This window comes from Nicotiana tomentosiformis, chromosome 5 (genome assembly GCF_000390325.3).
Source record: "Nicotiana tomentosiformis chromosome 5, ASM39032v3, whole genome shotgun sequence".
NCBI classification, from domain to species: domain Eukaryota; kingdom Viridiplantae; phylum Streptophyta; class Magnoliopsida; order Solanales; family Solanaceae; genus Nicotiana; species Nicotiana tomentosiformis.
The window spans coordinates 4435427-4450879 of NC_090816.1; the positions used below are offsets into that span (position 1 = coordinate 4435427).

Sequence of the window (15453 nt, forward strand, 5' to 3'; positions counted from 1 at the left end):
TACCTCTAAACCTATACACAAAGTATGAGTTCAAAATTTAATATTTATTGAAATTACTGTCATTTTTCACGTACATATTCATGACGTATGACAATGCTGGGTCATTTAAATTGAAAGGAGGAAGTAGATTATGTTACCTAGTGAAAGGTGAGGTTATATATCAGCCCACGAAAATGACTAGCTTTTTAACATTGATATCTTTCTTTTTCATATATTTGCAAAAATCTCAAGTATATATAGACTAGCATTTGGATGTTTGGTGTAGTACTCATAAAACATGGAGCCTCACAGTGTGGAGAGAATTGAGAGTCAAAATCAAATCTCACAACCTGAGAAACCTAGCAGAGGAACTTCTTTCTTTAGGACATGTTTCAATGGTGTTAATGCATTATCAGGTTAATGTTTCATTATTTTTCAGATATATCTAGAAAAAAAGAGTGATAATCACTTAAATTATATTTTTTGTTATGAATATTTGGAATTTTGTTTCCTATCAATTTTTGCTTTTTGCTTAAAATTTGGTCCAAAAATAAGTCAATAACATGTGTTGTCTTATGTCTCTCTCTTTTGGATTTATTATTGAATAAAATTACACACACTAAAGGTTGAATATATATTTTTATAATTAGTGTAGTTCAACCTATACTATTTTTATTAGGTACCGATTAATACTTATATTATAGAAGTGACATGATTATATAAATATTTTCAAAGTCGATGCATGAAACTTCTAAGTGGGCGCTTGGACATAAGAATTATGAAATACCGTAAAAAGGATAAAAAAACAAATTTAAGTTAAAACTAGTATTTGAAAATTAGAGTTGTGTTTATACATGAATATAATTTGGAGTTGTTTTTAAATTTTTGTGAGAGCTTTGAAGTGAAAATTTTAAAAAATAGTTTTTGGGAGTTTTTCAAATTCCAAAAAAAAAATTCAAATTTAACTTCAACTGAAATTTGAAATATTCATGGCCAAACACTAATTCCGAAAAAAGTGAAAATGATTTCAAAAAAATGAATCTTTTTGTGATGACCCAAAAGGTCATCTCATGCTTTAAAACTCGAATATGTGCTCTTAAGCCTTAAAAATCTCACTTTTGTCCTCCTCGATTTGCGTGCACAGTCCGGGCAAGTTTTCGGAAAGCTGTAATATTTAAAACTAATGAAAATAAGAATTTTGCCTTAAAAGTTGATTTTAGTTGACTTCGGTCAACATTTTTGTTAAACAGACCCGGATCCATGCTTTGACGGTCCCGCTAGGTTTGTATCCAATTATGGGACCTGGGCGTATGCCCGGAATCGAATTCGGAGGTCCCTACCTTGAGTTATGAATTTTTGATGAAAATTAAAAGTTTGAAAATTATTTATTTTTAAGAATTGATTGATATTTGGCATTCTTAGTACGGGTCCGTATTTTGGATTCGGAGTCCGGTACATGTTCGTTATGATATTTAAGACCTGTCTGTGAAATTTGGTGAGAAACGGAGTTGATTTGACGTGATTCGGACGTCTAGTTGAGAAAATAGAAATTTTAAAGTGTTCTTGAGAATTTCATTTGATTTGGTGCTAAATAGTTCTAGGTGTTATTTTGACGATTTGATCGCGGGAGTAGGTCCGTATAATATTTTTAGACTTGTGTGAGTGTTTGGTTTGGAGCCCCGAGGGCTCGGGTGAGTGTCGGATAGGCCACACGATATTTTGGACTTAAATAATCTGAGATTTTTGCTCCAGCAGCTGTTCTGGTGTGCCCTTCTTCGCGTTCGCATAGGTAGTGTCGCGAACGCGAAAGGTAAAATGGGACAGGGGAATTTTCTTCTTCGCAAACGCGATGGACAGGCCACGAACGTGAAGCGTTGGGGGTGGTACCCTTCGCGAACGCGATCTGTCTCACGCGAACGCGATAGTTTAAGGGACCTGGGGGAGGGGAGTCATGTTCTTCTACGCGAACGCGACCACTGGGTCGTGAACGCGAAGGCTTGGGGGGAGCTGCCTTATGCAAACGCGTAGATAGACTCGCGAACGCAAAGGCCTTAGACCGATGTGCATCGCGATCGCAACATGCCTCTCGCAAACGCGATGAAGGCCTGTTCAGTGACTTAAAACAGACTCCAAACATGAGTTTAAGCCATTTCTTCAACATTTTTCAAGAACCAAACGGGTAGAGGCGATTTTCAAGAGTCATGTTCTTCCCCAAAGTATTGGTAAGTGATTCTAACCCATTTTCTTTCAATTACCCATTACATTTTATGAATTTTCAACATAAAATCTAGAGTTTTCATGGTAGAATTAGAGGTTAGGGTAGAAACTAGAAATTTTGAAAATTTTAGGATTAAGACCCTAATTTGAGGTCGTATTCCAAAACTAATTACATATTCGGGCTCGGGGATTAATGGGTAAAAGAATTTTGGTCCGAACCTCGGGTTTTGAACAAGCGGGCCCGGGGTCGATTTTTCGACTTTTTGGAGAAAAATTTGAAAAATTTAATTTATGAAATATAATTGATTCCTTTAGCAATATTTGATATTATTGAGTCATTTTTAAATAGATACGAGTGGTTTGGAGGTGAATTCCAAAGGAAAATTTGTGATTGAGAATTAAGTGGGCTTCGAAGCGAGGTTAGTGTCGTGTCTAATAGGTATTATGTGTTCATTTGCTACGTGTTTGGTTGTTAAATACGACGTATAGGTGATGTGACGAGCATCTATGTGTCGTTGTCGAGTCATAGCATGCGAGTAAAATTCTATTCTTATCTATTTTGTAGCCTTAAATTCTACTATCCATGCTTAGCGGGTTATTTGAAATGTTGGGTGACTCATATTTGGTTTCACTGAGATTTGGTAACTTTCGAATATTGATTCAAGGTTGAGATTACATTGTGCTATTGATTATGGGTAAAATACTGGTTTCTCTATGATACTCGTATCTATCCGTTGTTATTGATTCTGTGATTGGTGAGGAGGAATGTAAAGCACGAAGGGTGATGTCGTGCATGCATTATTTATATTGTGAGGAAGAGTGTAAAGCACGAAGGGTGATGTCGTGCATGCATTGTTTATATTGTGAGGAAGAGTGTAAAGCATGAAGGGTGATGCCGTGTATATTATGAGAGGTTTAATGCACGAAGGGTGATGCCGTGTCGTTCTATTTATTTATTTGGTGAGGTTGAGAGTAAAAGCACGAAGGGTGATGTCGTGCAGTTTTCCTTACTTTTTTAATTGCTCAATTCGTTTAAGGATTTTCGGTTTAATTCTATCTTTTCATTATTCTCACTCTTTATGTTGTATTTCCCCACTTTATGTTCTCTTCCCATTATTTCTATGTTATTTCTTTATTTACTGTTATTGCCACTAGAATGATTATACTGTTCAGGTTATATGTGGGTGTCTTGTCCTAGCCTCATCACTACTTCGCCGAGGTTAGGCTCGTCACTTACGTGTACATGGGGTCGGTTGTACTGATAATGCACTCTGCACTTTCTGTGCAGATTTTGATACCGACTGAGGTTGATCGAGATTTGCTATTGGTCCGCTGTCTAGAGACTTAAGATAGATCTGTCGGCATTCACAGACCTTGAAGTCCCCCTCTATCTTTTATATCCTACTATTTTTCTTTCATTCAGATAGTTGTATTTCTTTCAGGCTATTACTTGTAGTAAATTCTAGAATGCTCGTGAATTGTGACTTCAGATCGGAGTGGTAGTAATTAATACAGTTTTATAATATTCCATACTTATTATATTTTATCTTAGTTAATTATTGTTATTTACTAATGAAAATAAGGAATTGGTTTAATGATTTTCTAATGTTGGCTTGCCTAGCAAGTAAAATGTTAGGCGCCATCACGGTCCCGTCGGTGGAAAATTTTGGGTCGTGACAGTTGGTATCAGAGCACTAGGTTGCCTAGGTCTCACGATTCACGAGCAATCTTAGTAGAGTCTGGAGGATCGGTACGGAGACGTCTGTGCTTATCTTCTAGAGGCTATGAAGTTTAGGAACAAGTTTCCCTTTTATTCTTCTCTGTCGTGCGATTTTGCTTTCTCAATACTGATTGAACTCTTCTATTCTTATTCTCTCATAGATGGCGAGAACATGTACCGCTTCCTCAGCTAAGCAGTAGCCAGAGCCTCCAGTGACAGCTCCTACGCGGGGCAGAGGTCGAGGCAGAGGCAGAGGCAGGGGCAGGGCTCAGCCTAGGGCCCGAGCAGCAGCCCCAGCAGTGGAGTCTCAGATAGAGCTTGACGAGGAGGTTCCAGCCCAGACTGTTCCTGCCATACCAGCTCAGGTTCCAGAGGGGTTCATTGCTACCCAGTACTTCATGACGCTTTGGTCCGTTTGGTGGGCCTTATGGAGAGTGTGGCCCAGACTGGCGCATTTCCCATGGCACCAGCAGTCTCTCAGGTTGGAGGAGGAGCCCAGACTCCCACCACTCCCACTCTGGAGCAGATAGCTCCCCAGTATCATACTCCAATAGCTCAGCCAGTCGAATTAGTTCAGCTGGTTATTGCGGCACAGGTCGGAGATGGGCCAGCTATGTCTTCTGAGGCTTTATGGAGATTGGACAAGTTTATTAAGCTCTTTCCTGTTCACTTCAGTGGTGCTTCTTCAGAGGATCCCCAGGATTATCTTGATAGCTGTCACGAGGTTCTACGAAACATGGGTATAATGGAGACCAATAGGGTCAATTTTGCTGCATTTTAGATGACTGGTTCCGCCAAGAAATGGTGGAGAGATTACTTGTTGACCAGACCAGCTGAGTCTCCTGCTCTTACTTGGGACCAATTCTCTCAGCTCTTCATAGAGAAGTTTCTGCCTATCACATTGAGAGAGGAGCGTCGCCGTCAGTTTGAGTGTCTTCAGCAGGGTAGTATAATTGTTACTCAGTATGAGACCCGTTTTGTGGATTTGGCCCATCATGCTATTCTTCTGCTTTCCACCGAGAGAGAGAGAGGGTGAGGAGTTTTATTGATGGACTTGCTCAGCCTATCAGATTACAGATGGCTAAGGAGACTGGGAGTGAGATTCCTTTTCAGGCGGCTGCTAATGTCGCCAAACGAGTCGAAATGGTTCTTACTCAGGGAGGTCAGGGTTCTGACAAGAGACCTCGTCATTCCGGTGAGTTCAGCGGTGCGTCACCTAGAGGCAGGAGTACTTTTGGTAGAGGCCATCCTCCCTGGCAGTTTCATTCAGCGCTCCAGGCATCCCACGGTGCCTCAGGTGGTCATGGACCTCAGGTGCATTACTCCGACTAGCTAGCCTACAGTGCACCACGAGCTCCTATTAGTACACCTCCACTCCAGAGTTATCAGGGTGGTTATTCAGGTCGACAGGGTCAGTTTCAGGGTCAGCAGTCACAGCAGCCGAGGTTATGTTATACTTGTGGTGATCCGAGGCACATTGATAGATTTTGCCCTCGAGCAACGGGTAGCTCACAACATCAGAGTTCACATGCCATGGTCCCGACACCAGTTACTGCACCACCTGCTCAGCCAGCCAGAGGCACGGGTCATTGCCAGAGGTAGAGGCCCGACTGTTAGAGGTAGAGATCAGGCCGTTAGAGGTGGAGACCAGCCAGTTAGAGGCCGTCCCAGGGACGTAGTTTAGGGTGGTGGAGCCCAGCCCCAGTGTTATGCTTTCCCAGTCAGGCCTGAGGCTGAGTCATATGACGTTGTTATCACATGTACTGTTTTAGTTTCCAGTAAAGATGCTTCAGTTCTATTTGATCCGGGATCTACTTACTCCTATGTGTCATCCTATTTTGCTTTCTTTTTGGTTGTGCCCCGTGATTCTTTGAGTGCTCCTATGTATGTGTCCACACCAATGGGAGATGTTATTATTGTATATCGCGTTTATCGCTCGTGTGTGGTCACCATTGGGAGTCTTGAGACTCGTGTAGATCTCCTACTTGTCGACATGGTTGATTTTGATGTCATATTGGGTATGGATTGGTTGTCACCTTATCATGCTATATTAGATTGTCACGCCAAGACAATGACCTTAGCCTTGCAGGGGTTGCCTCGATTAGAGTGGAGAGGAAATTTTGGCCATTCTGCCAGCAGGGTTATCTCTTATGTGAAGGCTCGGCATATGGTCGAGAAGGGGTGTCTAGCTTATTTGGCTTATGTCCGCGATTCTAGTGCGTAGGTTCCTTCCATAGATTCGGTGCCGATTGTTCGTGCGTTTCCAGAGGTGTTTTATGCAGACCTGCCGGGGATGCTACCCGACAGGGATATTGATTTCTGTATTGATTTGGCTCCGGGTACTCAGCCTATTTCCATTCTTCCATATCGCATGGCCCCGCCAGAGTTGAAAGAATTGAAGGAGCAGTTGCAAGATTTGCTTGATAATGGCTTCATTAGACCTAGTGTCTCGCCCTGGAGTGCACCTATGTTGTTTTTGAAGAAGAAAGATGGATCGCTGAAGATGTGTATAGATTAACGGCAGTTGAACAAAGTCACCACCAAGAATAAATATCCATTGCCGAGGATTGATGATTTATTTGATCTTCTTTAGGGTGCCAAGGTGTTTTCAAAGATTGATTTGAGATCTGGCTACCATCAGTTGAGGATTAGGGCATCCGATGTTCCTAAGATAGCTTTTCGGACTCGGTATGGGAATTATGAGTTTCTAGTGATGTCATTTTGGCTGACAAATGCCCCAGCAGCATTCATGGATTTGATGAACCGGGTGTTCAAACCCTACTTGGATTCCTTTGTGATTGTGTTTATTGATGATATCTTGATCTACTCCCACAATCGATATGAGCATGAGCAGCACCTTCGAATCGTTCTTCAGACTCTGAAAGACAGCCAGTTATATGCTAAGTTCTCAAAATACGAGTTTTGGTTGGGTTCAGTTTCATTCTTGGGTCACGTTGTATCAACAGAGGGTATTCAGGTGGATCCTAAGAAGATTGAGGTAGTCCAGAACTAGCCTAGACTCACATCAGCTACAGAGATCCGTAGTTTCCTGGGTTTGGCGGGCTATCGATTTGTGGAGAGGTTTTCATCTATAGCAGCCCCGTTGACCAGATTGACCCACAAGGGTACCCCGTTCAGGTGGTCAGATGAGTATGAAGCGAGCTTTCCAAAGCTCAAGACAGCTTTGACTACGGCATCGGTATTGGTGTTACTCACAGGTTCAGGATCTTATACAGTATATTTTGATGTATCTCGTATTGGTCTAGGTACGGTATTGATGCAGGGTGGCAAGGTTATTGCATATGCTTCACGGAAGCTGAAGGTTCACGAGAAGAATTACCCTGTTCATGATCTAGATCTGGCAGCCATTGTTCACGCGCTGAAGATTTGGAGGCACTATCTTTACGGCGTTCCATGTGAGGTATTCACTGATCATCGAAGCTTGCAGTATTTGTTCAAGCAGAAGGAATGCAATTTGAGACAGAGGAGGTGGCTGGAGCTATTGAAAGACTATGATATCACCATATTGTATCATACCAGGAAGGCCAATGTGGTGGCCGGTGCTTTGAGTATAAAGTCAGTCAGTATGGGTAGCCTTGCAAATATTCCAGTTTGTGAGAGACCGCTTACATTGGATGTTCAGGCCTTGGCCAACCAGTTCACGAGGTTAGAGGTTTCTGAGCCCAGTCATGTTCTAGCTTGTACAGTTGCTCGGTCTTCTTTGTTTGAGCGCATCAGAGATCAGCAGGATGACGATCCTCATTTACTTGTCCTTAGAGACACAGTATGGCACGGGGGTGCCAAGCAGGTTACTGATGGAGATGGCGGAGTTTTGAGGATGCAGGGTCGTATATTTGTGCCTAATGTGGATGGACTTCGTGCGTTGATCCTTGAGGAGTCCCACAGTTCCCGGTATTCTATTCATCCGGGCGCCGCCAAGATGTATCAGGACTTGAGGCAGCATTATTGGTGGAGGCGAATGAAGAAGGACATAGTTGCCTATGTAGCTCGGTGCCTAAATTGCCAGCAGGTAAAGTGTGAGCATCAGAGACCTGGTGGTTTACTTCAGAGGTTAGATATTCCTGAGTGGAAGTGGGAGCGTATCACTATGGATTTTGTTGTTGGACTCCCACGGACTCAGAGGAAGTTCGATGCAGTCTGGGTTATTGTGGACAGGTTGACTAAGTCAGTGTATTTCATTCCTGTGGTAGTTACCTATTCCTCAGAGCGGTTGGCAGAGATTTACATTCGTGAGATCGTCTGTCTTCACGGTGTGCCCGTGTCTATCATTTCTGATCGAGGTACGCAGTTTACCTCACACTTTTGGAGGGCAGTTCAGCGTGAGTTGGGTACGCAGGTTGGGTTGAGCACAATATTTCATCCTCAGACGGACGGGCAGTTCGAGCGTACTATTCAGATATTGGAGGATATGCTCCGCGCTTGTGTTATAGACTTCGGAGGATCGTGGGATCAGTTCTTGCCCCTTGCAGAGTTCGCCTACAACAACAGCTACCAGTTAAGCATTCAAATGGCTCCCTATGAGGCATTATATGGTAGGCGGTGTCGGTCGCCAGTTGGGTGGTTCGAGCTGGGAGAGGCTCGGTTGTTGGGCACAGACTTAGTACATGATGCCTTGGATAAGGTCAAGATTATTCAGGATCGACTTCGCACAGCTCAGTCCAGGAAGAAGAGTTATGCCGATCGTAGAATTCATGATGTTGCATTCATGGTCGGAGAGAGAGTGTTACTTCGGGTATCACCCATGAAGGGTGTAATGAGGTTCGGAAAGAAGGGCAAGTTAATCCCTAGGTATATCAGACCTTTTGAGATTCTGGAGAGAGTGGGAGATGTGGCTTACAGGCTTGCGTTGCCACCTAGTTTAGCAGTTGTTCATCCGATATTCCATGTGTCCATGCTTCGAAAGTATCACGGCGATCCGTCCCATGTATTAGATTTCAGCTCTGTCCAGTTGGACAAGGATTTGACTTACGAGGAGGAGTCGATGGCAATTCTAACCCGGCAAGTTCGCCAGTTGAGATAAAAGATTTACCCTTCAGTTCGAGTGCAGTGGAGAGGTCAGCCTATTGAGGCAGCTACTTGGGAGTCCGAGTCCGATATGTGGATTTGATATCCCCACCTTTTCACCAGCCCACGTACTTTTCTATGTCCGTTCGAGAATGAACAGTTATTTTAGAGGTGGAGAATGTGATTACCCAAAAGGTCATCTTATGCTTTAGAACTCGAATCTGTGCTCTTAAGCCTTAAAAATCTCATTTTTACCCTCCTCCATTTGCGTGCACAGTCCGGGCAAGTTTCCGGAAAGCTGTTATGTTGAAAACTAATGAAAATAAGAATTTTTGCCTTAAAAGTTGATTTTAGTTGACTTCGGTCAACATTTTTGTTAAACAGACCCGGATCCATGCTTTGACGGTCCCGCTAGGTTTGTATCCAATTATGGGACCTGGGCGTATGCCCGGAATCGAATTCGGAGGTCCCTAGCTTGAGTTATGAATTTTTGATGAAAATTAAAAGTTTGAAAATTATTTATTTTTTAGAATTGATTGATATTTGGCATTCTTAGTATCGGGTCCGTATTGTGGTTCCGGAGCCCGGTACAGGTTCGTTATGATATTTAAGACCTGTTTGTGAAATTTGGTGAGAAACGAAGTTGATTTGATCTAATTCGGACGTCCAGTTGAGAAAATAGAAATTTTAAAGTGTTCTTGAGAATTTCATTTGATTTGGTGCTAAATTTAGAGTTCTAAGTGTTATTTTGGCGATTTCATCACGCGAGCAGGTCCGTATGATGTTTTTAGACTTGTGTGCATATTTGGTTTGGAGCCTCGAGGGCTCGGGTGAGTTTCGGATAGGCCACGGGATGTTTTGGACTTAACAAATCTGAGATTTTTGCTGCAGCAGTTGTTCTGGTGTGCCCTTCTTCGCGTTCGCGTAGATAGTGTCACGAACGCGAAAGGTAAATGGGTAGGGGAATTTTCTTCTTCGCGAACACGATGGAAAGTCTGCGAATGCGAAGCGTTGAGGGTGGTACCCTTCGCGAACGCGATCTGTCTCACACGAACGCGATAGTTTAAGGGACCTGGGAGAGGGGAGTAACGTTCTTCTACACGAACGCGTCCACTGGGTCGTGAACGCGAAGGCTTAGGGGGAGCTGCCTTATGCGAACGCATAGATAGACTCGCGAACGCGAAGGCCTTAGACCGTTGTGCATTGCGATTGCGACAGACCTCTCGCGAACGCGATGAAGGCCTATCCAGTGACTTAAAACAGACTCCAAACACGAGTTTAAGCCATTTCTTCAACATTTTTCAAGAACCAAATGGGTAGAGGCAATTTTCAAGAGTCATTTTCTTCCCCAAAGTGTTGGTAAGTGATTCTAAACCATTTTCTTTCAATTACCCATTACATTTTATGAATTATCAACCTAAAATCTAGAGTTTTCATGATAGAATTAGGGGTTAGGGTAGAAACTAGGGATTTTGGAAATTTGAGGATTTAGACCCCAATTTGAGGTCGGATTCCAAAGCTAATGACATATTCGGGCTCGGGGGTGAATCGGTAAAAGGATTTTGGTCCGAACTTCGGGTTTTGACCAAGCGGACCCGGGGTCGAGTTTTTGACTTTTTGGAGGAAAATTTGGGAAATTTAATTTATGAAATATAATTAATTCCTTTAGCAATATTTGATATTATTGAGTTATTTTGAATAGATACGAGTGGTTTGGAGGTGAATTCCAAAGGAAAAGTTGTAATTGAGAATTAAGTGACCTTCTGAGCGAGGTAAGTGTCGTGTCTAACTTTGGCTTGAGGGAATAGGTATTATGTGTTCATTTGCTACGTGTTTGTCTATATAATACGATGTATAGGTGAGGTGATGAGCATCTATGCTTCGTTGTCGAGTCATAGCATACGAGTGAAATTCTATTCTTGTCTATTTTGTAGCCTTAAATTTTACTATCCATGCTTAGCGGGTTATTTGAAATGTTGGGTGACTTATATCTGGTTTCAATAAGATTTGGTAACTTTCGAATATTGATTCAAGGTTGAGATTACATTTTGCTACTGATTATGGGTAAAATACTGGTTTCTCTATGATACTCTTATCTATCTGTTGTTATTGATTCTGTGATTGGTGAGGAGGAGTGTAAAGCACGAAGGGTGATGTCGTGCATGCATTATTTATATTGTGAGGAAGAGTGTAAAGCACGAAGGGTGATGCCGTGCATGCATTGTTTATATTGTGAGGAAGAGTGTAAAGCAGGAAGGGTGATGCCGTGTATAATATGAGAGGTTTAATGCATGAAGGGTGATGTCGTGCCGTTCTATTTATTTATTTGGTGAGGTTGAGAGTAAAAGCACGAAGGGTGATGTCATACAGTTTTTCTTGTTGTCTTAATTTCTCAATTCGTTTAAGGATTTTCGGTTTAATTCTGTCTTTTTATTATTCTCACTCTTTATGTTGTATTTTCCCATTGTATGTTCTCTTCCCATTATTTCTATGTTATTTCTTTATTTACTGTTGTTGCCACTAGCATGATTATATTGTTCAGGTTATATGTGGGTGTCTTGTCCTAACCTCATCACTACTTCGTCGAGGTTAGGCTCGTCACTTACCAGTACATGGGGTCGGTTGTACTGATGCTGCACTCTGCACTTTCTGTGCAGATTTTGATACCGGCTCAGGTTGATCGAGATTTGCTATTGGTCCGCTGTCTGGAGACTCAAGGTAGATCTGTCGGCGTTCACAGACCTTAAAGTCCCCGTCTATCTTTTATGTCCTACTATTTTTCTTTCATTGAGACAGTTGTATTTCTTTCAGGCTATTACTTGTAGTAAATTCTACTATGCTCGTAAATTATGACTCCAGATCCAAGTGGTAGTAATTAATACAGTTTTATAATATTTCGTACTTATTATATTTCATCTTAGTTAATTATTGTTATTTACTGAATGGAAATAAGGAATTGGTTTAACAATTTTCTAACGTTGGCTTGCCTAGCAAGTGAAATGATAGGCACCATCACGGTCCCGTCGGTGGGAAATTTCGGGTCGTGACACTCTTTTTTTGGTCAAACGTGCCCTAACTCTTTTTTCCCCTTTCCTTCTGTCATATAGGTGTTGGAATACTATCAGTACCGTATGCACTTTCAGAAGGAGGATGGTTGTGTTTGATGATACTATTTTTGGTAGCAATTGTATGTTGCTACACAGGGTTCCTTCTACAAAGATGTATGAGTGTCTCACTAACAATTAAGACATATCCTGGTATTGGTGAATTTGCTTTTGGAAATAAAGGGAGAGCTGTAATCTCAATTTTCATGTATCTTGAGCTATACTTAGTTGTAGTTGAGTTCCTCATATTAGAAGGTGAAAATTTGCAAAAACTATTCCCAAATGCAAATTTTTGTGTTGGTAGTCTGAAAATTGTGGGAAGAGAAGTCTTTGTCTTTCTAGTTGCCCTAATAATATTGCCACCAACATGGTTAAAAAGCTTAGGTTTAGTGGCTTATGTTTTTGCTGGAGGAGTTTTGGCCTCTATTATTTTAGTTGGTGCAATGTTTTGGGCTGGTGAAGTTGATAATATCTGTACTCCATCTGCTTCATATATTGTACTTATACTTCTAAGAAAGAAAAACTTTTTACATGTACCAAAAGTACTTTTAAAACTTGTGATCTTAAATAATTTCAACGACTATAAGCGCACGTCATCGAGGATAAAATGAGAATAAATTTATATATTAAAATGTGTTATTTTAGTACTATCATTATGGCGATTAACGACATGTATGATGGGGCTAAGACTCGGTTTAGGACAGTAGGAGGCGACTCTGAGCATTTTCCGGTTGTAATGGGGTTACACCAAGGTTCTGCCCTCAGTCCGTTCTTATTCGCCCTGGTGATGGACGTGTTAACACACCATATTCAAGGGGATGTGTCATGATGCATGCTATTCACTGATGACATAGTTCTGATTGATGAGTCACGAGCCGGTGTTAACGAGAGGCTGGAGGTTTGGAGACAGGCTCTTGAGTCTAAGGGTTTTAAGCTGAGCAGGACGAAGACGGAATAACTGGAGTGTAAGTTTAGCGCTGATCCAGGGGAAGTGGGCATGGATGTGAGGCTTGATTCGCAGGTCATCCCGAGTAGAGACAGCTTCAAGTACCTTGGTTCGGTTATCCGGGGGGGGGGGAAGATCGATGAGGATGTCACACACCGTATTGCGGTAGGATAGATGAAGTGGAGGTTAGCATCTGGAGTCCTGTGTGACAAGAGAGTGCCGCCGATACTCAAAGGTAAGTTTTATAAAGCGGTGGTTAGACCGGCCATGATGTATGGGGCTGAGTGTTGGCCCGTTAAGAATTCACATATCCAGAAGATGAAAGTAGCAGAAATGAGGATGTTGCGGTGGATGTGCGGGCACACTAGGATAGATAAGATTAGGAATAATGATATTCGGGAGAAGGTGCATGTGGCTCCCATTGATGACAAGATGCGGGAAGCGAGGCTTAGATGGTTCGGACATGTTCAGAAGAGAAGCCCAGATGCTCCGGTACGGAGGTGTGAGTAGCTGGTTACGGAGGGCACAAGAAGAGGTAGAGGGCGGCCTAAGAAGTATTGGGAAGAGGTGATCAGGCAGGATATGGCGAGGCTCCATATTTCTGAGGACATGACACTTGATAGGAAGATGTGGAGGTCGAGTATTAGGGTTGTAGGTTAGGAGGTAGTTGAGTCGTGCCTTACTTCGCACCATGGTGGGACTAGCCATGCAGGGTTTTTGTCTAAGATAACTAGTGGGAATATTGTGGCTTACTATTTCGCTTTTCAGTGCAGGTCCTATTTACTAGCTATCGCTTTTGCTTTATATATTTCTTCTAGATTTCATGGTATTCTTATTTTTTTTATGATTGTTGTGGTGATACTAATATTTACTAATATTATCTCCCTTTACTTTGCATCTTTCTACTGGATTTCATGGTGTTCCTATTTATCCTATGATTGTTGTTGTGATACTAATATTGTCTCCCTTTTTGCCCTTTTGTCTTTCTATTTTTTGAGCCGAGGGTCTTTCGGAAATAGCCTCTCTACTCCTTCGGGGTAGGGATAAGATCTGCGTATACACTACCCTCCCCAGACCCCATTAGTGAGATTTTACTGGGTTGTTGTTGTTGTTGTTGTTGTTTATCATATAAAAGAAAAATAAATTTTCCATCGTGCTTTTACCAGATTTTAGGAATGTAATTTTTGAAAGTAAGCCACGATATATAATAAGTTCACATGAGTCCGTTTGGACATAAGAAATTTTTCTTTTTTCCAAACAATTTTTACTTTTTTTGAAATCAGCGTTTGTTCATAAAATTTTTAATTTTCACTTGAAGATGCATTTTGGAAATTTTTGAAAATTTAAAAAACTCCAAAAAGCTATTTTTCAAATTTTTCACTTACAAAACTTCAAAAACAACCCAAAAATATATGCATGTCTAAACATAACTCTAAATTTCAAATACCATTTTCACTTGAAAAATATTTTTTCCTTATTTTATAATTTTATAATTCTTATGTCCAAACGCCCACTTAAATTACTCCTACTATATTTTCTTTTATATCCTCTTACTAGAGCATGGAGATTTGTTTAATCCAACTTCAAAAAGAGTTTGCCTCATTCCCCTTTCTTTTTGTTGTCAACAAGTTCTGCTCTTGTTCTTTATACTAAGCACTATCACTTATGGATCAATGGCAACTATGGGTTACTTAATGTATGGAGAAAATTTGATGTCACAAGTGACCTTAAATCTCCCGACTAGAAAAATTAGTTTGAAAATCGCAATATACACAACATTAATCAATCCAATAACTAAGTACACTCTTGTTGTCTCACCAATTGCAACAGTAATCGAAGATACATTTTCTTTCCGCAAAAGTAAACCTATGAGCTACTTCATCAAAACCGTTTTGGTCATCAGCACAATTATTGTCGCATTAGCAGTTCCATATTTTGGATATGTCATGACGTTTATAGGCGCATTTTTGGGCGTTAGTGTGTCTATATTGTTCCCATGCCTCTGCTATCTCAAGATCAAGAAGCCTTACTCAAGGAATTTTGGAATAGAAGTTATATTTATTGGGATGATTTTAATTTTGGGTACTTGTGTTTCCATATGTGAAACTTATATTTCATTAAAAAACATCATGAAGCATGTCCAGCAAAAATGAAGTATGATTCATGTTGTGAACTTCAAATAAATTCTTTCCTTTCTTCTTGTTCTTCTTTCCATTCTTGTTTTTCTTCTATCATCTTCCATATTGTTGCATAAAGTTCTAGAATTTCATTTAAGCAGTTTGTAAGTTACTCTTTTTTTTCAATGACATATAACTATGTATAAACATAAACACCTAACCTATTCTTAAATTAGACTGTCATAATCCAGATTAGTCAGGTCACATGAGAGGCACATGCGTAGAATTAGGTCAATCAATTTCTTATAAACATAAAAGAAACTTTGTGAGAAGTGTTGAATTTTA

General features: G+C 41.1%; 1 protein-coding gene across 1 annotated transcript; it reads left to right on the top strand.

Moving 5' to 3' along the window:
• The first annotated feature begins 277 nt into the window (after positions 1-277).
• On the top strand, positions 278-15144 carry LOC138891858 (amino acid transporter AVT1I-like). Its single transcript, XM_070175540.1, has 3 exons — positions 278-395; positions 12049-12519; positions 14621-15144. Exons 1-3 carry the CDS (start codon positions 278-280, stop codon positions 15142-15144), a joined length of 1113 nt encoding a protein of 370 aa, XP_070031641.1.
• Positions 15145-15453: the final 309 nt, after the last annotated feature.

Bases quoted from the DNA above. Each gene is read 5' to 3' on its own strand.
- LOC138891858 (XM_070175540.1), top strand. From the start codon at position 278: ATGGAGCCTCACAGTGTGGAGAGAATTGAGAGTCAAAATCAAATCTCA. The intron at 396-12,048 runs GTTAATGTTTCA...TCTGTCATATAG, and splicing joins TGGTGTTAATGCATTATCAG to GTGTTGGAATACTATCAGTA. The intron at 12,520-14,620 runs GTACTCCATCTG...GTTGTCAACAAG, and splicing joins TGGTGAAGTTGATAATATCT to TTCTGCTCTTGTTCTTTATA.